The sequence below is a fragment of the Brachyhypopomus gauderio genome, unplaced genomic scaffold, assembly GCF_052324685.1.
Source record: "Brachyhypopomus gauderio isolate BG-103 unplaced genomic scaffold, BGAUD_0.2 sc49, whole genome shotgun sequence".
NCBI lineage: Eukaryota > Metazoa > Chordata > Actinopteri > Gymnotiformes > Hypopomidae > Brachyhypopomus > Brachyhypopomus gauderio.
In genome coordinates, this window is record NW_027506874.1 from 2,534,802 (window position 1) to 2,561,892 (window position 27,091).

A 27,091-nucleotide genomic window follows, 5' to 3' on the forward strand; every position below is an offset into this window, starting at 1 on the left:
ATTTGAAGTTTATTTAAATTCCTATTTGAACATCCTGACAGTAGTGAGTTACAGTAATCTAATCTGGATTACTGCATCATCCTGTGATAATGCATTTCTTAACTTAGCAATGTTGCGGAGATGTAGAAAAGCTATCCTAGTAGTATTATCTATGTATTTATCAAATGATAGGTCAGAGTCGAGTATGACACCTAGGTTTTTGGCTACTGTGCCAGGTGTAATGGGGTAGTCTGCGAGATTAAGCATTAGATCTGGAATTTTCTGTTTTGAGGCCTTAGGGCCCAGGAGGAGAACTTCTGTTTTGTCCTCATTAAGTTGGAGGAAGTTTAGGGACATCCAGCATTTAATATCTCTTACACAGGCCTCAATTTTTCCTAAACTGAGTTTGTCATCAGGTTTGGCTGATATGTAAAGTTGAGTGTCATCTGCATAGCAGTGAAAATTGATACCATGTTTGTTCATAACTGTGCCCATTGGTAGCATATATAATGTAAATAATAGTGGTCCTAAAATGGAGCCTTGCGGGACCCCATATTTAACTTTTGTACGTTTAGATGGAATATTATTGAGCTCTACAAACTGATAGCGATTTGTTAGGTAAGAATAATACCATGAAAGGGCTGTGCCTGAGACTCCAACCCAGCGTTCTAACCTTTCTAGCAAGATCCTATGATCAATTGTGTCGAAAGCTGCACTAAGATCAAGAAGCACTAACAGTTATACATAGCCTTGATCTGAAGCAAGGAGGAGATCATTTGTTACTTTAACTAATGCTGTTTCAGTACTGTGATGGGGCCTAAAACCAGATTGGAATTTTTCAAATATGTGATTCCTATGCAGATATAGGCATAATTGCTGGGCAACAGCTTTTTCTATGATCTTAGATATAAATGATGTGTTTGAAATGGGTCTATAATTAGATAGCACAGTCGGATCAAGATTTGGTTTCTTGATCAGAGGTTTAATAACTGCTAATTTACATGATTTGGGCATGTGACCTATTGTAATGGATGAGTTAACTATAGTTAGAAGAGGTTCAGTTACCGCTGGTAATACCTCTTTTAATAACTTTGAGGGAACCGAGTCTAGTGTGCAGGTAGCACAATTTAAGGAAGAAATTATTTTCTCTAATTCTGATTGTGGGAGTGGATGAAAAGCATCAAGTTTGTAATTTAAATCAATATCAACCAAACCAAATGACATACCAGTTGTATTGCTAATAAAAGGTTTTATATTTTTTCTAATATTCTCTATTTTATTATCAAAGAAATCTATAAATACATTACTAGTGAGGTTTACTGGAATCTGAGGTTCTGCACCTGCTTGATTTTTTGTAAGTTTGGAAATAGTGTTTTTATTTTTCTCTATCAGTGAGGCTAGGTATGCTGAGCGTGCTTTAGCGAGTGCCCATTTGTAGTCAATAATGCTATCCTTCCAGGCACAGTGGAATACTTCCAACTTTGTAGATCGCCATTTACGCTCTAATTTACATGCTATTTGTTTTAAGTTTCTAGTTTGGTCGGTGTACCACGGGGCGAGCTTTTTAGATCTAGTCTTTTTATATTTGAGTGGAGCTACTATATCTAGAGCTGATCTGCAGGTATTCTCTATGCAGCTGGTTAGACTATCTAACTCTCCTGGGTCGGATGGCGAGTGGGCTAGAGCAGTTAAATCAGGGAGGGCTTCAATAAACTGTGTTGCTGTTAATGAATTTACCGAGCGCTTTATACACTGCAGAGGAGACGGGCGGGTATTTATGTTAAGATGAATCTCAAATTGGACTAAATAGTGATCAGAGATAGCTACGGTTTGCGGGAGTATATTTATATTATCTACGTCGATACCCAGCGTTAAGATTAAATCTAGGGTATGATTTTGATAATGTGTAGGTCCTACTACGTTTTGTATAATGCCGACAGAGTTTAATATAGAAGTAAAAGCCCTTGTCAGTGGATCGTCCGCATTATCAAAATGTACGTTAAAGTCTCCTACCATTATTATTTTGTCACTACTTATTGCTAAATTTGCTGCAATATCGGTTAAATCTTTTAAGAAATCTGAGTAAGGCCCTGGTGGTCTATATACATTTGTTAGGGAAAATGCACTTTTATTTATGGATGGACTAATTACATTAATAGACTGCATCTCAAATGAGTTTGAGATATCTAAGTATTTCTGATGAATTTCTAAACAATCACAATATATTATACATATTCCTCCTCCTCTGCCTGACAATCTAGGTCTATGTATATAACTATATCCCACAGGAGTGGCTTCGTTTAGTGTTAAATAATCACCAGATTGAATCCACGTTTCAGTTAGACACATAATATCAATTTTCTGGTGAGTTATAAGGTCATTTACAAAAACTGCTTTTTTTTAATAGTAGGCTAATATACATACATACAGCATGTGTTCATTATAAGGCTTTTAATTTTTTGCGGCTCCAGGCATATGTTTTTTGTTTTTTTGGTCCAATATGGCTCTTTCAACATTTTGGGTTGCCGACCCCTGCCCTAGAGACCCTACCCCTACCCCTAGAGACCATAACCCTACCCCTAATCCTAACTCTAGAGACCCTACCCCTAGAGACAATAACCCTAACCCTAGAGATCCTACTCCTAACCCTACCCTCTAACCCTAATCCTAACTCTAGAGACCCTACCCCTACCCCTAGAGACCATAACCCTACCCCTAATCCTAACCCTAGAGACCATAACCCTAGAGACCCTACCCCTAACCTTAATCCTAACCCTAGAGACCATAACCCTAGAGACCCTACCCTTAACCCTACCCCTAACCCTAGAGACCATAACCCTAGAGACCCTACCCCTAGAGACCATAACCCTAACCCTAGAGACCATACCCCTACCCCTAGAGACCATAACTCTACCCCTAACCCTAAGCTTAGAGACCCTAACCCTAGAGATCATAACCCTACCCCTAACCCTAGAGACCATAACCCTAGAGATCCTACTAGGCCTGTCACAATAACACAATTTTCAGAACGATATATTGTCCCAGAAATTATCGGCGATAAACGATAATATTATATTTATACTTGACGCGTCGCAAGCGGCACGAAGGTCCGCACGGCGAAAATGACGTAATCACAGTGGCTCCATCCGTGCGCGAGGGTGTCGCGCGCTGTTGATTCGCGAGGTCGTGCACCTCCAGAGTTGCAATTTTGTTGGAGAAAAAAAAAAGTAAATTTTGTAACTTCGCGCACGCCGCGCCTCAGCGCAATGAACAAAGTCACGTTTGCAGTGTTCATGCACCTTTACAAGGTGGAATTAAAGCACTTGTACGTCACTTTAAAGGTCCATTTCTATATTTCCCAGCACGATAAACTTAAATAAGTTAAATATTTATACATATACTCGAAATTATTCTTTATTATTATTAATAATCATTCTTTAATCATTATTAATTATTTTTTTTTATTTGAAATAATTTTCTACTTTAAACTTTGCTTTCATCGAGGGAATGCTCCCTTAGCAGCAATTACAGCATTGCAGACCTTTGGCATTCTAGCTGTTAATTTGCTGAGGTAATCTGGAGAAATTTCACCCCATGCTTCCAGAAGCCGCTCCCACAAGTTTGATTGGGTACTTTTTTCGTACCATACGGTCAAGCTGCTCCCACAACAGCTCAATGGGGTTGAGATCTGGTGACTGCGCTGGCCACTCCATTACTGATAAAACACCAGCTGCCTGCTGCTTCTCTAAATAGTTTGTGCATAATTTGGAGGTGTGCTTTGGGTCATTGTCCTGTTGCAGGATGAGGCTAATGTTAGCTAAATTGAAAAAAAAACTGCTTTTCTTTCAAAAATAAGAACATTTCTAAGTGACCCCAAACTTTTGAACGGTAGTGTAAATGTTCATTGCCCTGTTTTTGAGGGGCGTTTCTTATACTACCACATATTGTTTCTAACAACACTGCAAAGAAAAGCAAGTATAAACGCTTCCACCGTTTGCGGAGGTAGGCGGAGTCGCGCTCTACGGCCACTATAATAAACAACCATTAAATAATGTGATAAAAGCGAATTATTTCGAATCATTTCGAGTCCTATTAGCCTCGAATACGTTCTCGAACACATCTCCACGTGTCTATGTGGAGGCACTGTATTGACGCATGCACTCTCTGTGTACTGCACTCATTTCCTAACCGGTAGGTGTCGCTCTCTGATCACAGATTCGTCTTCCCTTAAGGGGGGAGGGGGTTGCGAGAGAGCAGCACTGCGTGCCTTTCTGAAATCTAACGTAGTTGCGGTTTATTGTCATGTAAACAAATGTGCGCGGAAACCCAATGGCCAATTATCGACATCAGCAAAAAATGATCGCGGTAAAAAAAAATGATCGTACGATATAATGTAATTTTCGCGACAGGCCTAGACCCTACCCTTACCCCTACCCCTAGAGACCATAACCATACCCGTACCCCTAACCCAAACCCTAAATGTGCTCACACACTACTGCTCATGTAGTCTGTATTTGCAAAGAATAATGAAACATAATATCTAAACATCTCTTAAACTGCCATATATCGACTTGTAGACAAATTACAGGACAAAGGCTGTTAGACAAGAGTAAACCAGGGTTAGCCTCAGTTATTGAAGTTGTGTAGAAAGATTGATGGCCATTTTGAAGACTAGGAGTCCCTCAAAACCCACTGCAGTCACACCCACCAAAACTCTGAGAGACCACTTGAGAGACGGCTCAGACACACTCACCGAAACTCTGAGAGACCACCTGAGAGATGCCTCAGACACGCCCACCGAAACTCTGAGAGACCACCTGAGAGATGCCTCAGACACTGAGTGGCCCAAACTTGCCACAGCAGACACAGACATCTGAATGAGATGAAGGGGTGTGATGGGGTGGTTACTCAGGACTACGTGAGTTGGGTTAGATGAAGGGGTGTGATGGGGTGGTTACTCAGGACTGAGTGAGTTGGGTTAGATGAAGGGGTGTGATGGGGTGGTTACTCAGGACTGAGTGAGTTGGGTTAGATGAAGGGGTGTGATGGGGTGGTTACTCAGGACTGCGTGAGTTGGGTTAGATGAAGGGGTGTGATGGGGTGGTTACTCAGGACTGCATGAGTTGGGTTAGATGAAGGGGTGTGATGGGGTGGTTACTCAGGACTGCGTGAGTTGGGTTAGATTACAATATGCAGATGTGTGCAGTGTTAGGTCTACAGACATTCCCAGTGGGACTGCAACACATTATAAGCATTTACAAAAGTCTTTATAGTGGTCAGATTAAGTGGATATAGGCATTTATAGTGGTTGTAGTGGATTTATAGTGGATGTCGTTGTAAGCGTATACAGTCCTAAGGGGCCATGGATGTGGGTGTCAGAGCGTAGCACTGAGCATTGTGGACTCTGAACGTCTACATCTGTGGCAAGGCCTCTGTTTCCATGGTAACCACTGGCTGAAAATAGCTTGCTCTCTCCTCTGCTTACTGCTCCCTTTCTCTCTCTCTCTCACTCACACACCCTCTCTCTCTCCCTCTTTCTCACTCTCTCACTCACTCACAACCTCTCTCCCTCTCTTTCTCACTCACTCTCTCCCTCTCTTTCTCACTCACTCACTCTCTCCTTCCTTCTCTCATCTGTTTCTATGTTTTTGTTTCTGTCATTATGTGTCATTCCGTCTTTCGGTCTATCTCCTGTTCTTTGTGCCTTTAACACATATGTGCTGTGTGTGAAATGCTGCCAGCTACCCAGCACAGCTACCCAGCACAGCTGCCCAACACAGCTATCCAACACAGCTGCCCAACACAGCTGCCCAACACAGCTCATTTCTGTGCTCCACACATTCGCTCACAATGCCTCCGCCTCTTGAGTTGCCATGGAAACGTCTGAATGCCATGGTGATGATTGTAACAGCCTTACCTCAGCAGCACCAACTGGCTGCAGAATGCATCAGCTATCTACGCAGAGTGTGTGTGTGTGTATGTGTGAGAGTGTGTGTGTGTGTGTGCGTGCGTGTGTGAGTGTGTGTGAGAGTGTGTGTTTGTGAGTGTGTGTGTGTGTGTGTGTGAGAGAGTATGTGTGTGAGTGTGTGTATGTGTGTGAAAGTGTGTGTGTGTGTGTGTTTGTGAGAGTGTGTGTGTGTGAGAGTGTGTGTGTGTGTGTGAGAGTGTATGTGTGTGTATGTGTGTGAGAGTGTGTGTGTTTGTGAGTGTGTGTTTGTGAGAGTGTGTGTGTGTGTGAGAGAGAGAGAGTGTTTGTGTGTGTGTGTGTGAGAGTGTGTGTGTGTGTGTAGGGGGAGAGGCATGCTGTCAGCTCACATGTTGAGCTTCAGGTAATTAATTGTAATAAAATTAGATTGAAATGGAAAGTTTTAATTACAGCCTTTGTCTACGTGTCTGTATGGTGTATGTGTATCTGTGTGTGTGTGTCTGTGTATGGTGTATGTGTATCTGTGTGTGTGTGTCTGTGTATGGTGTATCTGTGTGTGGGTGTGTGTGTGTCTGTGTATGGTGTATGTGTATCTGTGTGTGGGTGTGTGTGTGTGTATGGTGTATGTGTATCTGTGGGTGTCTGTGTATGTGTCTGCTCACATGCATGTAAGGTTGCCCCCTAGTGGTGTTTTTGGAGTAGTTCAAGAAAAGAGACTGAAAGTATTGTGTACCAGTTTGTATTATTATCAGGTTAGTAATAATCTTATAAGTACCTGATGTTATTAGAACTGGGGCAGAGCGCCTCCTGCTGGATGAGTCTGGAGAGACGTGTACACACTTTTCCATCATTACACTATTCAAAAATTCAGGAGATTGTCTGATTGGCCAGTAGAAATCAGAAGGGGTGGTGTGACTATGAGTTCATCTCAGAATGCATGGCAGGTAGTGGGTGGACCAGTTGTGCAGGACACTCCCACAGGGGGAGGGGTTAGGGTGGTGTCTCCACCCCTATATGCTGTAATTCTAGTCTGGAAATATTAGAGCAGGTGTTCTAATTCCTCCTTCCAGTAGATTAGGGTGTGGTCTTACTGTAATCTGTCTGGTCCAGGTGGTAGTACTATCCGCAAGGGGACAGAAAAAACAGGCTCACAGTCTGAGCACTGACATTTTTACATGTTACTATCTCAAAGGCACATTTTATCTCAGTTTGACCACTTCTAATAATTATCTCTCTAATTCACAGGTGTCAAACTCAAGGCCCGCGGGCCAAATGTGGCCCGACGCTTCATTTTATGTGGCCCGCGAGTGATTAGAAAGCCAAATTGTCCAAAAAAAAAAAAGGAAGTAAAAGTGAGCAAAAACTACATTTCCCACAATTATGTTACCCGGGTCGTGGGTTCGATCCCCAGACAGGCCATGACTGAGGTGCCCTTGAGCAAGGCACCTAACCCCAACTGCTCCCCGGGCGCCGGGCTAGGGCTGCCCACCGCTCTGGGTACGTGTGATCCACAGCCCCCTAGTAATCACTAGTGTGTGTGTGTGTGTGTGTGTGTGTTCTGACTGCACAGATGGGTTAAAATTGGAGGACAAATTTCGATTGGGGTGTAAAAATCACAATTGACAAAATATGGCACATTTCACATTTCACATTGTGCTTCAAGGAGAAAAACGGGTATGAAGCGGTAGCGGTTGTCAAAGAGTACAATATACGTTGGCATTTTGCGACCAAACACGGAGATAAGTATGGCAAAATTAGCCATCAAGAAAAATGACGATTTGTCAAAGAATTAAAATGCAAACTGCGGTGAAAATGAGTTTGACACCCCTGACTCTAATTAATTGATAAATTATGGAATACTGCTTTTCCCAATACTATTTTCATTTCACAGTACTGGATAAAAATACATAAGACTACAAACCTTTACCTTCATACACACACCCACTCAGTGACTCTGCCCTTTGCTCTGTATTTCTAATATCTGTCCAGAAAGTGGCGCCACTGGCATGAAAAATTCACTAAAACAGTAGTGATATTAAAACAGTAGTGATATTAAAACAGTAGTGATATTTAACTGAGGGTCTTGACATCTGACCTATGCTCCAATCCTCCTTATAATCATTTTGCTTATAACCATACCATTTTACTAATTACCACATCCTTTTCATTAATAACTACACCCCTTTCACTAATAACCACACTGTTTTACTAATAGTCACAATAGTAACAAGGACCCCAAAACGCAGTTCAAATGTAGTTGTTTTTTTATTTGCACAGGTGGAGAATAAGCAGTAAATCCAACAAATGAGGAAATGACCAATGCATCAAAAATAGGTTGTCAAAACAAAACAAGAATCTCACAAGAACTTCACACCATCTCTATCTCTCTTAGCCACACACACACACACACACACACACACACACACACCCCAACACTACAGAAAACAGCAGTCAAAAAACTCCAGAAAAGGCTGGACAGTCAAAAAACCCAAATCTAAATAAAAAACAAGTACTTCCACAGATTAACACACACACACACACACACACACACACACACACACACACACACACACGTACACACAATAACTCTAGAAATGATAACTTCAAAGCAGGAAGGAGGAGAAGATAAGTCCAATATTTAAGAATGCTAAACTTCACTGGGCAGTGGCACTGGCAGGGAAACCGGCAGATGGATTTAAATTCAACTGGAAAACAGATAAAAATCGTAACATACTTTTCCGGGGGGGGCGTAAATTGTTACCGGGGGGTGTAAAATGGACACAAATTAAGTATTATATCGAGATCGATCGCCGGTGGTTGGCGCCAGAGCGAACTAGTAACTCATTGAATCATAGATATGGATCAGAGGTAAATAAACTAGATTTTTTTTCGGCGTGAGAAATCGGAAGTGTGGCGTGAGAGCGTGTGAAAAGGGTCAAATGCATGTGTCTCACGCTCAATGCGTGAGAGTTGGCAACCCTGGGTGTAATTCAAGATAGTAACATACTCTTCTAAGTCCAGTATATGGATATGAATAAGCCTATGCCGAATTCAAGATGAGAATAATAAAAAAAACTTCGCCATCTTTAAAACATTTATTTCGATTTGCCAGAACTCTGCTCACACGGTAAGACGCTACCGTTGCAGCTTTACTCCTGGTGAACACTGCCTGCTCTGCTGCTGTCTCCTCACTCCATTTATCTTTTTGGTTCGTACAGCTGATTTCACCGGGAAATCGTTAGCATACCTCTTGTGAACTGTGAGAAAATGTCACTTCAAATTCCCCTTTTTCGGTATGGCCACAGTAGCATTACAGATCAGACACACCGACTTTGAATTTGAATAAGTAAAAAAGTGCTTCTCTTCCCACTCGGGATGAAAGTGATAATTTTTAGCTTTTTTGGCTGCCGCCATTATCTCTTTAGCTACCACCATTCTGGCTTCTTCGTGTTCGCGCTTTAGAGTCCCTGGTTACAACCTAGCAACCGTGGCAAACCATACCCAGCATTCATCAGAGAAGCATAAACGGTTGTGTAAACAATAATTTTTGTATCTTATTACAGGGTTCGTACGGGTCCTGGAAAATCTGGAAAGTCATTGAAAATAAACATGCTATAATCCAGTACTGAATAGTCCTTGAAAAGTAAAAAAAAAATTAAAAAGTACTTAAAAGTCATGGAAAATAGTGTACTGAACTCCTTTCGTCATGTGTATATATATATATATATATATATATATATATATATATATATATATATATATATATATATTTATATATAAATTATATAAAAGAAACTTAATAGCGGAGTCACATTTCCGATGACCAATCGTGGCCCATATTTCAAATGTTCGTGCACGGTTTTGGGCTTGGTATCACAAACGTGCATCACTTTGTTAGCCAGCTTTAGTCTTTCAGTTTCTAGCGTGAACTTAACATTTCTCACTGTCAAGCTTCGCTGAATGCCTCGTCAGAATGCCTGGAAAGTGTTCATTTAACCAACGGTGGCTGGAAAATGACGACTACAAGGACTGGCTTCAGCCAGACAGCGCGAATAAGCATATGGCGGCATGCCGTTGCTGTATGAAGAAATTTGACGTTGGAAACATGGGTGAGTCGGCATTGAAAAGTCATATGAAAGGAAGCAAACACTGTGAACTGAAAAAAACCGTAGAAGCTAGCCCTTCTGTAAAATGTTTTTTCGTGGGAACATCGCAGCTGAATACCGCGGCGCCGAGCTCAAGATCGGTCAGTGGAACCGCTCGGGCTTCAACACTGTCCTCTTTCGTAACGAAAAATGACTGCCTGAAATCCGAAATAATGTGGGCGTTAAATGTGATGGACAAGCATTATTCATATAGGTCATGCGAGGATGTGGGCAAACTTTTCCAGGAAATGTTTCCTGATAGTGAAATAGCCAAGTCATACACATGTGGAGAGCGCAAATGTGCTTATTTAACATGTTATGGACTTGCGCCATATTTTAAGTCCATGCTCATTCAACAAGTGTCGAAATCCAACGAGTATGTGCTCCTTTATGATGAAAGTCTAAACCGCAAGTCACAGGACAAGCAGATGGATGTTCATGTAAAACTGTGGGAAGGTGACAGGGTCGTAACAAGGTATTTCAGCTCGCAATTTATGGGGCATGCGGACTCCGACACTATGCTAAAACATTTTAACCAGTGTGTCGAGAAATTGAACCTGCGCCATCTGTGGCAAGTTTCAATGGACGGTCCGAACGTAAACTGGAAATTTGTCGATTCAGTGCAAGACCAGTTGAAAACAGATTGTGATTCTGTGTTACTGAACATTGGAAGTTGTGGGCTGCACAGTCCTGCAAGGAGAGAAGACCATTCCAGGGCTTGTGGAGCCACCGACGTCAAGTTCCCTCTCAAATTTTGTCATCATAGGTGGTTGGAGAATGTTCCTGTGTGCGAAAGAACTTTAGAAATGTTGCCATGTGTAAAGGCTTATCTTGGAAAAATCTATAGCCGGGTTTCCATCCAAACCTTTCGAAAAAATAATGCGCAATTTCCAAGTTTCGGCAGAAAAAATGCGAATTAAGCCTTGTTTCCATTCATTACAGTTATGCGAATAAACTTTAGATCACGTGAGAGGACGCCAAACAATAGTGGTTTTACGTCCATCTGGCAGTTACGCATTTTTGCACGTTGAGGTTCTGAAACATTTTTTTCTTTTTCTTTTCTATACATGGAGAAGTTAAATTCGATTTTTGCTCTCTCCAGAACTGTTTTTGTATGCATTTGCCATTTTTACATCGCGATCGTGTACAGAACCACATGACTTGAGGCATGATACGTCATCGTTTATGCAAAAAACCCTTTTCCATCCAGTTTTTCCGAATTTTGGCGATGCGATAGTCTAACTTTTCCACCTCCTCCTAGCGTAAAAATCTTTTTGCGATATTTGGGGCTTTTTTCGAATTTTGGTCTTTTTCCATCCAGTTTTTTTCATGCGCATTTTCAAAATGCGCAAAAACTCGGTGGATGGAAAACCCTCTATTGCAGGGGTGCTCACAGTTTTCAGCTTGCGAGCTACTTATAAGATGACCAAGTCAGAAAGATCTACCGGGGTGGCGGGCGAACGTAATTTGTTAAGCGGGGGGGGGGGGGGGGGGGGGTGGCGAACGTAATTTGTTGAGTGGATTGCAGATTGGCTACCGTGAATGTCAATCAAAATACAACCGTCAGTGCAGATATGCGATTCATCTACTACTATTTTATGTGACGCGATCTACGCACATTCCTTCGACGTAATGAGCACCCCTGCTCTATTGAAAAGGAGTTTAAAGAGCCGAACACTGCATCATATGAGACGGTGAAAGCAATGATTAAAGACCCCTTGCTAACAGTCAAAATTAACTTTTTCCTTTCTGTAGCCAAACAAGTAGCTCCCTTTTTGACCATGTGCCAGACGGATGCACCAATGATTCCGTTTTTGTGTGAGGATATGCATCGTATGCTGAGGGGTCTAATGCAGCGCTTTATCAAGCCACAGGTCATGAAAGAATCTTTAACTTTGGCAAAGCTGATGAAGATTGATCTCTCTAAAAAGGAAAACCATCGTGATGTGAAGAGAATTGATGTTGGCTTTGTTGCAGAAAATATTTTGAAGCAACTGTCACAAAATGGTAAAATCAGTGAACTGCGGGAACTGCAGTTTAAAACTGACTGTAGAAATGTCTTGAGTGCAATTGTAGGAAAGATGCTTGAAAAAGCTCCCATCAAGTACACACTTGTTCAGTGCACGTCTGCCTTGGACCCAAGACTCATGGGGAAAAGTGTAAAGAGAACATGAAGATCTTAAAGGTTCTATCTGATGCCAAGAAAGTGAATCCAGCTAAATGTGATGACATTCTACGGCAGTTTGGTGAGTTTGTTGACGCTGCAGCTAGTAACCCATCTGATTTCCGAGACTTTCAGTTAAGTGACAGAGTGGACATTCTCTTTCATCGGCAAATGGCGACTAGCTCCAAATACACAGATATATGGCCTGTATGCTGTGGGCTGTTGCTTCTGTCACATGGCCAAGCCAGCGTGGAACGTGGATTTTCTATCAACAAGGAACTTGAGGTTGAAAATCTACACAATGAGTCTTTGGTATCACAGCGTATTATTGTTGACCATATTCGCTCTGTTGGTGGGTACTAAAAGTAAACATCAGCAAGGAACTGGTCAGCTTCTACACAAGACAACGCTACATAGCACACCTGAAAGAAGAAAAGAACAAGACAACGCTACATAACACACCTGGGAGAAGAAAAGAACAAGACAACGCTACATAGCACACCTGGGAGAAGAAAAGAACAAGACAACGCTACATAACACACCTGGGAGAAGAAAAGAACAAGACAACGCTACATAGCACACCTGGGAGAAGAAAAGAACAAGACAACGCTACATAGCACACCTGGGAGAAGAAAAGAACAAGACAACGCTACATAGCACACCTGGGAGAAGAAAAGAACAAGACAACGCTACATAACACACCTGGAAGAAGAAAAGAACAAGACAACGCTACATAGCACACCTGGGAGAAGAAAAGAACAAGACAACGCTACATAGCACACCTGGGAGAAGAAAAGAACAAGACAACGCTACATAACACACCTGGGAGAAGAAAAGAACAAGACAACGCTACATAACACACCTGGAAGAAGAAAAGAACAAGACAACGCTACATAACACACCTGGAAGAAGAAAAGAACAAGCAGCAGATTTCTGAAAAGAGAAAAATTGTTTGTACTGAGATGGAGGAACTCTAAAAGAAGAAGAACCGTCTAGAAATGGATGTGTTTGCCTTGATAAAGTCAGCTGATGAATTTGCTGAAAAGGCTGAGGCAACAGGACAGGTTACATGGATTGCCAAGTCAAATAGCATGAGAAGAACTGCAAAGGAGAAGCAGAATGAACTTGATGATGTTAAGCAGAAGATTGAGGAAGGGGTGAAGGAATGTAAATAAGGTAGGCCAGAACAAGTGCACTACATTTCATGTTATTTTTGCTGTCTTTCTAAAATGATGCCTCTGAAAAAATTTGCAGTTATGCAGCCAGTTGTAGCCTTAGCCTAATGGCACGACAGTTTGTTGCTCATCTGCTGTTGGTCATTTAAAGTGTCTTACAGTTTTATAACGAGGCTCGCGCCCCGGAGCGAGGAGACGGACACAATCGCTGAGAAGAGCGAGATGTATTGAAGGGAATACCATATTCGTCGTCAGAAAGCCAGGCAGGGTCCATAACGGGAGGGCAGTCAGTAAAACAGGCGTACACGGGCATACTGAACACGAGGGAACACAAGAACAAACAGGAAACCAAAAGACGGGAACAATAAACGGTCAGGTATAGCAATGAACATAGAACCAGCTAACATCCACATGAATCAAACAAAATACCAGACAAAGGACAAGGGAGACTCAGGGGCTAAATACAAGGAATCCAACGAGGGGCAGGTGACGGTAATAACACGGGGCGTGGTAACAAACAAGGTAATCACAGAGACGAACGAGCGGGGCGGGGTAAACAGGTACGAAACAGACACGAGGGAGTTTGGAGTGACAGCTAACGGAGGGGGGCACGGTCATACGTGACAAGTTTATATAAATTTTCAGGATATTCAGTTCTGGAATACTTAATTTTTGGTCCTGGATTTTTTAGTGATTTGGTACTTGAAAAGTCATGGAAAGTCCTTGAATGTGAAAGTGGTTAATGTGTATGAACCCTGTATTATTATGAAAATACATACTGGCCTCTCATGAACGATGGTTTGATTAGTGTTTTTTTTTTGTTTGTTTTTTTGTCAGAGCCTTAAATACATGGTTACATGGTAAAACTTCTCGCTATCGACTGAAACTCTGCCCGCGATCGACTGGTAGACCAAGATCGACTGGTTGGGCACCCCTGAACTACACTATTTACACTAATAACTACACTGTTTTCACTAATAACCACACTGTTTTACTAATAGTCACACCTTTACACTAATAACTACACTATTTACACTAATGACCACACTATTTTCACTAATAACTACACTATTTTCACTAATAACCACACCTATTTCCAAGGGACCACAGATCTTTCCAAGAAAAGATCCCAGTAAGTGAAACCAGGCGCTCGACCACCTATTAAAACACCTGAGTACATTTATACAGTACATTTACATACTCATAATATTTATTCATTTATGAATACTACTGTTATCAGTACTATAATAATACATATACATTTATTTACTATGTTGCTCTATTTGTTATCAATGTTATCAACTTCAGTGAAGTATGAATGTATATTTTATTAAGCACACATCTGTTTTATTTAAAATAATTGGTAGATTATGCAGACAATACAATTGGTTTTGATCAAGAACAAGTTTACTATGATAAGTGAAACTGAAATGGAAGCAGAAATTAGCTGGATGAACTTCAGTAAAAGCAGCATGTATGTACAAACACATCTGAATATGTCTGTGAGCCTTTATGAATGTGTCTGTGAGCCTTTATGAACATGTCTGTGAGCCTTTACTAGAGTTTTACTTCTAAAATGACTAGATTAGCAAACATGCTAATTAAGGATTCATCTGCTTAGTCGAAGAGAGACAGAGAATGACTAAATAAAAAATTAAATGTAATGAAATTTATTCACTTTAATATCGCCATTAAATCGCCATTGCATTTTGATACAGTTTTGTTGCAGAGGCAAGTCCACTCCGTTCAGTCCCTCTTCTCCACTGGAACCGCTGTGAAAGACAGGAAGGGAGGAACATTACTGTTACGTTAATATAATGTAAAGAAAATAAGGGAGGAACATTACTGATACGTTAAGATAATGTAAAGACAATAAGGGAGGAACATTACTGTTACGTTAATATAATGTAAAGAAAATAAGGGAGGAACATTACTGATACGTTAAGATAATGTAAAGACAATAAGGGAGGAACATTACTGTTACGTTAATGTAATGTAAAGAAAATAAGGGAGGAACATTACTGATACGTTAAGATAATGTAAAGACAATAAGGGAGGAACATTACTGTTACGTTAATATAATGTAAAGACAATAAGGGAGGAACATTACTGTTATGTTAATATAATGTAAAGACAATAAGGGAGGAACATTACTGATACGTTAATATAATGTAAAGAAAATAAGGGAGTTAATATAATGTAAAGACAGGAAGGGAGGAACATTACTGTTACGTTAATATAATGTAAAGAAAATAAGGGAGGAACATTACTGTTACGTTAATATAATGTAAAGACAATAAGGCAGGAACATTACTGATACGTTAAGATAATGTAAAGACAATAAGGGAGGAACATTACTGATACGTTAATATAATGTAAAGAAAATAAGGGAGTTAATATAATGTAAAGACAGGAAGGGAGGAACATTACTGTTACGTTAATATAATGTAAAGAAAATAAGGGAGGAACATTATTGTTACGTTAATATAATGTAAAGACAATAAGGGAGGAACATTATTGTTACCTTAATATAATGTAATGACAGGAAAACACATATACATACACATATAAACACAAACCCATAGACATACACAAACACATACAGTGTATATATGTATGCCATACACACACACACACACACATACATACATCTGATCTCCAGTTTGCACTCTACTTCATCTTGTCCGAGTTCATTCACAGCCATACATCCATATTTGCCCCCATCGAAGTTTCCTGGTTTGCGGATGTTGAGGGTGAGAACTCCCTGATTATTCTGCATCAGGTACTTGGGATCATCTCCGATTATCATCCTGTTCTTCATCCAGATGATCTTAGGCTGCACACACAGTTCATTATGGACTTGTTTTATGTTTTTAACAAGTGTGTGTGTGTGTGTGTGTGTGTGTGTGTGTGTGTGTGTGTGTGTGTGTGTGTGTGTGTGTGTGTGTGTGTGTGTGTGTGTGGACCACATCTTGCCTTGGGAAAGCCTCTGACTGAACAGCTGAGTGCAGTGCTGTAGCCGGCAATCACAGATCTGTCCACTAGGGGCGTGGTGAACTTGGGGACACAGTTCATGTCCTGTTCCTTGTAGGGAGCACGCTTGTGTTCTAGACCTGAGAGAGATAGGGCAGAGTCAGAGTGGAGAAATGGTGGGGCATATGTAATCAGCTAATCAAGGGCTTTAGCCCACTAACACCAGCTAATCAAGGGCTTAAATCCGCCAACACCAGCTAATCAAGGGCTTTAATTCACTAACACCAGCTAATCAAGGCCTTTAATGTCAATTACTCCCAGTCCCCGCCCCCATACTCCCAGTATTTACCCCCACACACTCCCAGTCTCCGCCCCCACACACTCCCAGTCTCCGCCCCTCACACTGACCGGTCTTGGCGATGGTGGCGATGTCTTTGCTTCCACAGGCGTCTTCACTCAGGCCACACAGGTTCTCACTGAACACACGGAACATGAACTTGTTCCCCATCACCAGGTCTGACACGGTGCAGTTAGTGCGACGGTTATGCTCATACACAGTGAACCACTCCTACAGACGCAGAGCAAGGGTGTGGGCCCGGGTGGAGGGAAGGAATAATGGGTTGAGAAATGAAAGGAGAAAAAGACGTGCTTGAGCGCACCTTGGTTTTCAGGTCTGCCTTCTGGATGGTGTAGCCTGTGATTTCACAGTTGCCGTCGTCTTTGGGTGCTTTCCACTCGAGCGCTGCATTAAAGCCCCACACGTCTGTGACCTTCAGCGCGGACGGCGGCCCGGGTTTATCTGCAAGGATTGGCGCTTGGGTTACTGTCATGGCTGATCATGTTTGTATGTACAACATTGTGAGCAACTGAATGAGAGTCTAAACTGATCTGATTATCACCAATGACGAGGTGTGTGTGTTTGTGTTTGTGTGTGAGTGCGCGTGAGTGTGTGTGTCTGTGTGTGTGTGTGAGAGTATGAGTGTGTGGGGTGTGTGTGTGTGCGAGCGTGTGAGTGTTGCGTGCATGCGTGTGTGTGTGAGAGAGAGTGTGTGTGTGTGCGTGTGCGTGTGTGTGTGTGTGCGTGTGTGTGTGTGTGTGTGCGTGTGTGTGTGTGTTAACTGCACAGATGGTAAATGAGAACACATCACAATTGACAAATATGGCACATTAGTACATTGCTCCCATTTATCCTCGTATCTCTCAGTGTCTCACCTACAATACGGATGTCGATGGTGGCCTGATCCTCCATGTTCTCGATGTGCAAGACTAGTGTGTATTTTCCAGAGTGATCTCGCTCAGCTGAGCGGATGAACAGGATGGAATCCACATTGGAGTTCCGAATGCCAACTTTCTTTGGGTCCACTGGCTGTCCATCTTTCAACCACTGAGCCACTGGTCGAGGTTTACCCTATACACACACACACACACACACACACACACACACACACACACACACACACACACACACACACACACAGGTTTACCTTATACACACACACACACACACACACACAGATTTACCTTATACACACACACACACACACAGGTTTACCCTATACACACACACACACACACACACACACAGGTTTACCTTATACACACACACACACACAGGTTTACCTTATACACACACACACACACACACACACACAGGTTTACCTTATACACACACACACACACACACACACAGGTTTACCTTATACACACACACACACACACACACACAGGTTTACCTTATACACACACACACACACACACACACAGGTTTACCTTATACACACATACACACAGGTTTACCCTATACACACACACACACACACACACACACACAGGTTTACCTTATACACACACACACAGGTTTACCCTATACACACACACACACACAGGTTTACCTTATACACACACACAGGTTTACCTTATACACACACACACACAGGTTTACCTTATACACACACACACACACACACAGGTTTACCCTATACACACACACACACACACACACACACACACACACACACACACACACACACACACAGGTTTACCCTATACACACACACAGGTTTACCTTATACACACACACACACACACAGGTTTACCTTATACACACACACACACACACACACACACACACACAGGTTTACCCTATACACACACACACACACACACACAGGTTTACCCTATACACACACACAGGTTTACCCTACACACACACACACACACACACACACACACACACACACACACACACACACACACACACAGGTTTACCCTATACACACACACACACACACAGGTTTACCCTATACACACACACACACACACACACACACAGGTTTACCCTATACACACACACACACACACACACACACAGGTTTACCCTATACACACACACACAGGTTTACCCTATACCAGTGGGGAACCGTCAGGGCCCTCTACGCCCTCTCAGAGGGCCTAAAATATTCTTAAAGCATTATATATATAATTATCCAATTTTATTTTATCTACTTACAGTTTGACATTCGACATCTAAACAATTACAAAAATATAAGCAAATAAAATATTCACCCGTGTCTATTCAATCTGTGTTGGAAGGTGAGAGGTTAAGTGGAAGCCTGTTTCATTTTTTTCATTTATTTATTTTTACAGGGACAGTACAAGACGTTATTACCCATGGGCAAAAGATGCAGCGTACACAGGGATTCTAGCCAAAAGCTAATTTACAACCCTTGTCCCTGGTTAGGCTTTTAATCTAAAAATTCAAGGATAAATAAGTACAATGCAATCACAGGTTAGACAAATACACTTAACAATAGCCTGTGTCTGGGTAGACACAGCCTGGAGCCTGTGTCTCCCCCTATCAGGACTGTGATGCCCGCTGTTCGTTTACAGAGGGCCTGGCAGTTATAATTCAGCGCAATACCAGTTTTAAATGACAGTAAAATTGACCAATCATATCTTCTCTCTTAGTGGGCGGGCTTAACTGTATGATAATTTCCGCCCACTGTGACGACGCTAGCTGTCGTTAGCGTACCACCGCTAGCTAGTTTCGATTCATTCCTTTGACGTCCTCGTGCGTGTTGTTTACATATTCCGCTTCCAAGAACCACGGAGCTGTGAACCTTATTTTGTTTGGAAACTTATTTTGCTTAAGACGTTATCTAGTACAGATATTATTGTTTATTGCGTTTTTAAAGCTGTACTGTCGTCTCAGTTTTTCTTTATTGCAGTTTATTAAGAAAGGAAAGGTCAAGGTTCGCTACTGCCCTATACACACACACACACACACAGGTTTACCCTATACACACACATAGGTTTACCCTATACACACACACACACAGATTTACCCTATACACACACACACACAGGTTTACCCTATACACACACACACACACAGGGGCAAGCCTGGCTTCATACAAAAAAACACTATTCACTTGTATGAATAGTCATTCTTAAATTCTTTTGGCCACCTGGAAAACGTACACAGACACACCGGAAACACATTTACACACACACACACACACACACACACACACACACTTGGAACATGTACACAGACATACTGGGACCACTTACACATACACACCTGGAAAGGAATAAGCAGGTTGATAGTTTCTCCTACTCGTCTGATGTATTTAGTTCTTAGGTAACGAGGGAGGCGAATCTTGGGATGCTCTAAGAAATATAGACAGAGAGAGAGAGAGGGAAATAAACAGAAAAGTAATAATCAGAGAAAAGAGGATGAATGATAAAAGGAAACACTCTTTGTCTATTAGTTTTACCCATAATTCCTCATGGTACTCGTACCCATGATCTCTCGAATGGTGACAGGCTGAGACAGCAGTGCTGGGGGACTGCGGCCTGCAATGTTCACTGCCACCACACGGAAATTCATCTTCTCCCCTGTGGGAAGGTTTCTCACCGTATAGTTCTGACGGTCTACCGGCTCGGTGTTTGCGACCTGCCACTCGGACTCTAATAGGTGCACAGTGAAAAATGGCAGTTCAAGTGTGAGCTCTGCTAATGGAGACTCTTGTAGCACTCTGGAGAGGTTTTGAATACTCAGGTTGGCCTCACCTCCCTCTTTGCAGAACTCAATAACGTATCCGTCCAGACCTCCTGCTCCTATCCTCTCTGGAGCCAACCACTTCAGGGCACAGGTCGTATCTGTCATGTCCTCCACAGTCAACTTCGTTGGCTCACTGGTAGGAGCTGGATGGACACACACACACACACACACACACACACACACACACACACACACACACACGCAGGGGTCATTTTTTTTCTTTTTCTTTCATGATGATAGTTGTCAGATTGTGCACATTATTTTTATTTTGCTTCTGCTTTAGGAGAACTGTAGGTGAATATGGGCATGTGTCATACGTCACCCAGTCTTACTCAGTCCTGAAAAGAGCCTGGGTTAGGGTTGGGGTTAGGGTTAGGGTTGGGGTTGGGGTTGGGGTTGGGGTTGGGGTTGGGGTTAGGGTTAGGGTTAGGGTTAGGGTTGGGGTTGGGGTTGGGGTTGGGGTCGGGGTTGGGGTTAGGGTTAGGGTTGGGGTTAGGGTTGGGGTTAGGGTTGTCCGATGCTCTGAAGGACACATGGGGACATGGGTACTACTCAAGTCTTCCTTTCATTGTAGTTTATTAAGGTTTTTTTTAAAAATAGCGGATAGATAAAGGACAAGTACAGATAGTAGTTAGGTTTGCTTAACTTAGGTTGATGAGCTTTAAAATCAACAAAAGAGAAACACATCTGCCCCCTGCAGGTTCAGATGATTGGAGTTGAGTCATGAGTGAATGCTTGTGTGTTATTACTACTACAATACTACCACTACTACCCCTCCTGTCGTGTTCGGGTCAAATCTGACCGATTTACAACTTAAACCACTCATAAATATTGTGTTTTACATCTGATTGCTGCAAGGCCTTATGCCATCCTCCACACTATGCACTGGAACATATAAAAGTGATGATCATCTTTTTCACTGAATTTTGAGTGTTTTAAACCAACGTTTTACATCTGTGTTGTTGCTGGTCAAATGTGACCGTCACAGGAAATGAATGGGTATTCAGAATATATTCATCTATCAGACAGAAAACATCCCCATACACACTCACACACACACACCTACACACACAGACACACACACACTCACACACACACACACCTACTACACACACAGACACACACCTACACACACAGACACACACACACACACACCCACAGACACACACACACACACACACTCGCTCTCTCACACACACACACGCACACCTATACACACACCTAAACACACACACACACACACACTTACACACACACACACACCTAAACACACACACACCTAAACACACACAGACACACCTAAACACACACAGACACACACACACACACCTATACACACACAGACACTCACTCGCTCGCTCACTCACTCGCTCACTCACTCACTCGCTCACACACACACCTACACACATACAGACACACACATATACAGACACACCTACACACACACCTACACACACAGACACAGACACACACACACATGTTATGCCTATGTTTGCAAGGCCCCTCTGATCTGAGTGTGACATGCCACTCATGTGCATGAATTCACACACACACACACACACACACACACACACACACACACACACACACACACCTACACACACAGACACACACACAGACACACATACACACACACACCTACAGACACAGACACACACACATGTTATGCCTATGTTTGCAAGGCACACTCTGATCTGAGTGTGATGAATTCACACACACACACAGACACTCACTCGCTCACTCACTCACTCGCTCACACACACACCTACACACATACAGACACACACATATACAGACACACCTACACACACACCTACACACACAGACACATACACACACACACGTTATGCCTATGTTTGCAAGGCCCCTCTGATCTGAGTGTGACATGCCACTCATGTGCATGAATTCACACACACACACACACACACACACACACACACACACACACACACACCTACACACACAGACACACATACACACACACCTACAGACACAGACACACACACATGTTATGCCTATGTTTGCAAGGCACACTCTGATCTGAGTGTGATGAATTCACACACACACACACGCGCACACACACTCACTCACTCACTCACACACCTACACACACACCTAAACACACACAGACACACACACACTCACTCACTCACACACACACACACCTACACACACAGACACACCTACACACACAGACACACCTACACACACAGACACACCTACACACACACCTACAGACACAGACACACACACGTTATGCCTATGTTTGCAAGGCACACTCTGATCTGAGTGTGACATGCCACTCATGTGCATGAATTCACATGCGCGCGTGCACACACACACACACACACACACACACTCTCACTCACTCACACACCTACACACACACCTAAACACACACAGACACGCACACACACAGACACTCACTCACACACACACACCTACACACACACCTACACACACAGACACACACACACACACACCTACAGACACACCTACACACACACCTACAGACACACACACATTATGCCTATGTTTGCAAGGTGGTGAAAAATTTTTGTGTGTTAAAACAGACCGGTCTCTGAAGACCGGGAACACTAAAGTAAAAAACGTGAGGTCAACAAAACCGAAGGGCTACTATAATACTAAAGTACTGCTACTACAGCTACTATAATACCACAATACTACAATACTTCCACTACTACTACTACTACTACTACAACATAATACATTAATGCATACTATATATATATATATATGTGTGAGTGTGTGTGCATGCGTGTGTGTCTATGTATTATAGTAGTAGTGGCAGTATTGTAGTTGTGGTAGTATTAGTATGTATTATAGTAGTAGTAGCAGTAGTACTGTAGTGTATATATACTCTGAGCTTGCACAGAAAAACTCCTCTGTTGGTGGAATACAGAGAATAAAGACCTATTTGTACCGCAGTGTCGAAGCCTGGCGTCCATGTTATTGATCACAATGCTGAAAGCTCAAGTGTGCTATCGAGTCAGATTAACACATATTCTCACACATACAAGGCTGGCTATACCTTTGTTTGTGTGTGTGTGTGTGTGTGTGTGTGTGTGTGTGTGTGAGTGTGAGCACACACGTGTGAGAAAGACCTCACCAATTGGCATAAAGGGTTTGGAGTTGAGGCTTGGTGCTGAGATCCCGATGGCATTAACGGCAAAGACCCTCATCTCATACAGCACCCCCTCAATCATACGCTTGGCTTCGTACTTTGTGTCCTCAAACACGTCAAAGTTGAGCTTAGTCCACCGAGATGAACCCTTCTTTTTCCTCTCCATCAGATAACCTGCAGAGGGCAAGACAGTCAGCCACCGTATGTGGGTGCAGTGGCTGTGTGTGTGTGTGTGTGTGTGTGTGTGTGTGTGAAGGCAGTGCTGAGTGTGTGGGTGTGTGTGTGTGGCTGTGTTGTAGTGTGTGAGTGGGTTGTGGGTGGATGTGTTGCATTGTGGGTGTATGTGTTGGGTTGTGGATGGGTGTGTTGCATTGTGGGTAGATGTGTTGAGTTGTGGGTGTATGTGTTGGGTTGTGGATAGATGTGTTGAGTTGTGGGTGTATGTGTTGGGTTGTGGATAGATGTGTTGAGTTGTGGGTGTATGTGTTGGGTTGTGGATAGATGTGTTGAGTTGTGGGTGTATGTGTTGGGTTGTGGATAGATGTGTTGGGTTGTGGATAGATGTGTTGAGTTGTGGGTGTATGTGTTGAGTTGTGGGTGTATGTGTTGAGTTGTGGGTGTATGTGTTGAGTTGTGGGTGTATGTGTTGAGTTGTGGGTGTATGTGTTGAGTTGTGGGTAGATGTGTTGAGTTGTGGGTAGATGTGTTGAGTTGTGGGTAGATGTGTTGAGTTGTGTGTGTATGTGTTGAGTTGTGGGTGGATGTGTTGAGTTGTGGGTGGATGTGTTGAGTTGTGGGTGGATGTGTTGGGTTGTGGGTGTATGTGTTGGGTTGTGGATGGGTGTGTTGCATTGTGGGTGTATGTGTTGGGTTGTGGATGGGTGTGTTGCGTTGTGGGTGGATGTGTTGAGTTGTGGGTAGATGTGTTGAGTTGTGTGTGTATGTGTTGAGTTGTGGGTAGATGTGTTGAGTTGTGTGTGTATGTGTTGAGTTGTGGGTGGATGTGTTGAGTTGTGGGTGGATGTGTTGAGTTGTGGGTGGATGTGTTGAGTTGTGGGTGGATGTGTTGAGTTGTGGGTGGATGTGTTGAGTTGTGGGTGGATGTGTTGGGTTGTGGGTGTATGTGTTGGGTTGTGGGTGTATGTGTTGAGTTGTGGGTGTATGTGTTGAGTTGTGGGTGTATGTGTTGAGTTGTGGGTGTATGTGTTGAGTTGTGGGTAGATGTGTTGAGTTGTGGGTAGATGTGTTGAGTTGTGGGTAGATGTGTTGAGTTGTGGGTGGATGTGTTGAGTTGTGGGTGGATGTGTTGAGTTGTGGGTGGATGTGTTGAGTTGTGGGTGGATGTGTTGAGTTGTGGGTGGATGTGTTGGGTTGTGGGTGGATGTGTTGGGTTGTGGGTAGATGTGTTGAGTTGTGGGTGTATGTGTTGAGTTGTGGGTGTATGTGTTGGGTTGTGGGTGGATGTGTTGGGTTGTGGGTGTATGTGTTGGGTTGTGGGTGGATGTGTTGAGTTGTGGGTCTATGTGTTGGGTTGTGGGTGGATGTGTTGAGTTGTGGGTATATGTGTTGGGTTGTGGGTGGATGTGTTGAGTTGTGGGTGGATGTCCATTACCCTTTAATGGAACACCTCCATCAAATTTGGGAGCCTCCCAGATGATGGTGGCACAGTCCTCTCCTACTGCAGTGCACTTCACACATTCTGGTGGGTCAGGCACATCTACACACACACACACACACACACACACACACACACACACACACACACACACACACACACACACACACACACACACACACACAGTGTCAGTGCAGGCTATATGGTCTGGATATTATCATGTGGTGGTGTGAACACAACCCTGCACCCAGTACAGGAAGTAGAACTAGCAGCTCCAGTGAGTTCCTGTAACTCACTGGGTGGAGCAGGTTACCTAGGGGCAGGGTCAGGGGTCAGGGTCAGTGTAGGGTAAGGGTCAGGGTCAGTGTAGGGTCAAGGTTAGGGTCAGTGATGGGTCCAATTCTCAAAGAGCACACATACTCTCATGTTCACAAACACCATGCATCTGGAAATAAATGTCATTTGTATCAGTAATTTAACAGCACATGTGTGAGCATTTCCATATTTAATAACCACATTGCTATTGCATTGTTCTGTAAAGGTGTGTTTGCACGCGTGTGTGTGTGTGTGTGTGTGTGTGTGTGTGTGTGTGTGTGTGTGTGTGTGTGTAAATTAGTGAGGTAAAGAAATACACACCAACGATTTTGACAAACAGGTTGGCCTTGTCCTCTCCCGCGGGGTTGGTGACAGTGATGCTGTAATTTCCTTCGTCTTCTCGCTCCGCCCCCTCTATGACGAAGCAGCTCAAGCCCGTCCTGCTCTCCACTCGGACACGCCCCTCCGTCTCTGCCACTGGCTGAAACGCGGGGTGGAGAATTATAGGGCCGGGGCGTCTAGTCAACAGGGGGCGCTGGGAAACTAGTAATATTGGCCACTATCGTTTCTTAATTTTTTTAAGATAAATAATTATATCCTCAGAATTTCTGTGACATTACATTTGTACCGTACACTTCCTGTGTGTGGGGCGCCAGACTAATGCGTGTAGGTCCATAAACTTTTGGCAAATCACTTTTGGCATGATCTGGTTTCCATAAAGTTTGCGCCCCAGACATGCCTACTTTTATCGGTAGCCTATCAGTATAGTTAATTATTTTTGCTCTTGTGTGATTGGATTATCCGTGATGATTAGTTAACATTCTGACAGCTAGTTAGCGGTCCGAGAAGACGAGGAATATTTAACTCGATGAATAGTTTATATTTCGGGTTCGCACATAATTTCTCCCAAACTCCTCACAAACAAACCTCTTCAGCAGGTTGGGTGAAGATTAAAAGGATAAAGGAGTTTGGAGCAGACAGACACAATTTCAGGGTTGATATGGGTGATTGAAATCCTTTATGTTGCGTTTTCCATGTTTGAAAAGTGCTGGAATTTTGGCTACAGTATTTGAAAATGCTTTAAATTAACTGTGTTTCATTTCATAACAAACAGCTGTCTGTCTGTCTGTCTGACTGACTGCTTCGCTATTACGTTACAAATACAAGCGAGAAATTTACCGCCGCTTGTAATTTCAGCACAAGACTTGAGCTCGTGAATTATAAGAGGCGGTAAACTAATCAAACCAACATAACTCACATAACTAACATATATCTAAGAATATATTAAAGCTAGAATAAACACACACTAGCATGGTAGCTATGCTAGTACTGAGTAAACACAACCAAACCGACATTTGTCTTAAGAATATATTAAGATAGAATACGTGAAATGGAATGGCTAGTTATTGTAATACGCCAACAAACTTATGTTATACACTTATTTTGCTATTAAACACGGTGCTGTCTCTTTTAATGTGATAAAAAGTAAATTAACCATTTTGAGTAGCCTATGTGTGTTTGTATAATTATGTAACTTACTACAGTTGTAAGGTGCTGGGAAATCCTACAACAAGATGGACATTATTAC

At 42.7% G+C, this 27,091-nt stretch overlaps 1 protein-coding gene across 3 annotated transcripts in view; it reads right to left on the bottom strand.

Moving 5' to 3' along the window:
- Positions 1–15,043: 15,043 nt before the first annotated feature.
- The window catches only part of mybpc2b (myosin binding protein Cb), a 44,563-nt gene continuing 32,515 nt past the window's right edge, over positions 15,044–27,091 (bottom strand). For 2 of the 3 annotated variants that reach the window (XM_076986745.1, XM_076986744.1), the window contains 11 exons: positions 25,825–25,984; positions 25,186–25,290; positions 23,559–23,747; positions 20,167–20,571; positions 19,946–20,034; positions 17,575–17,770; positions 17,022–17,161; positions 16,771–16,930; positions 16,366–16,502; positions 16,039–16,225; positions 15,044–15,161 (listed from right to left, as the gene is read on the bottom strand). In XM_076986745.1, the coding sequence (XP_076842860.1) occupies positions 15,136–15,161; positions 16,039–16,225; positions 16,366–16,502; positions 16,771–16,930; positions 17,022–17,161; positions 17,575–17,770; positions 19,946–20,034; positions 20,167–20,571; positions 23,559–23,747; positions 25,186–25,290; positions 25,825–25,984 (1,794 nt within the window). In that variant the 3' untranslated portion in view covers positions 15,044–15,135. The remainder of the gene's footprint in view (positions 15,162–16,038; positions 16,226–16,365; positions 16,503–16,770; positions 16,931–17,021; positions 17,162–17,574; positions 17,771–19,945; positions 20,035–20,166; positions 20,572–23,558; positions 23,748–25,185; positions 25,291–25,824; positions 25,985–27,091) is intronic. The other variant, XM_076986746.1, reaches the window with a different exon arrangement.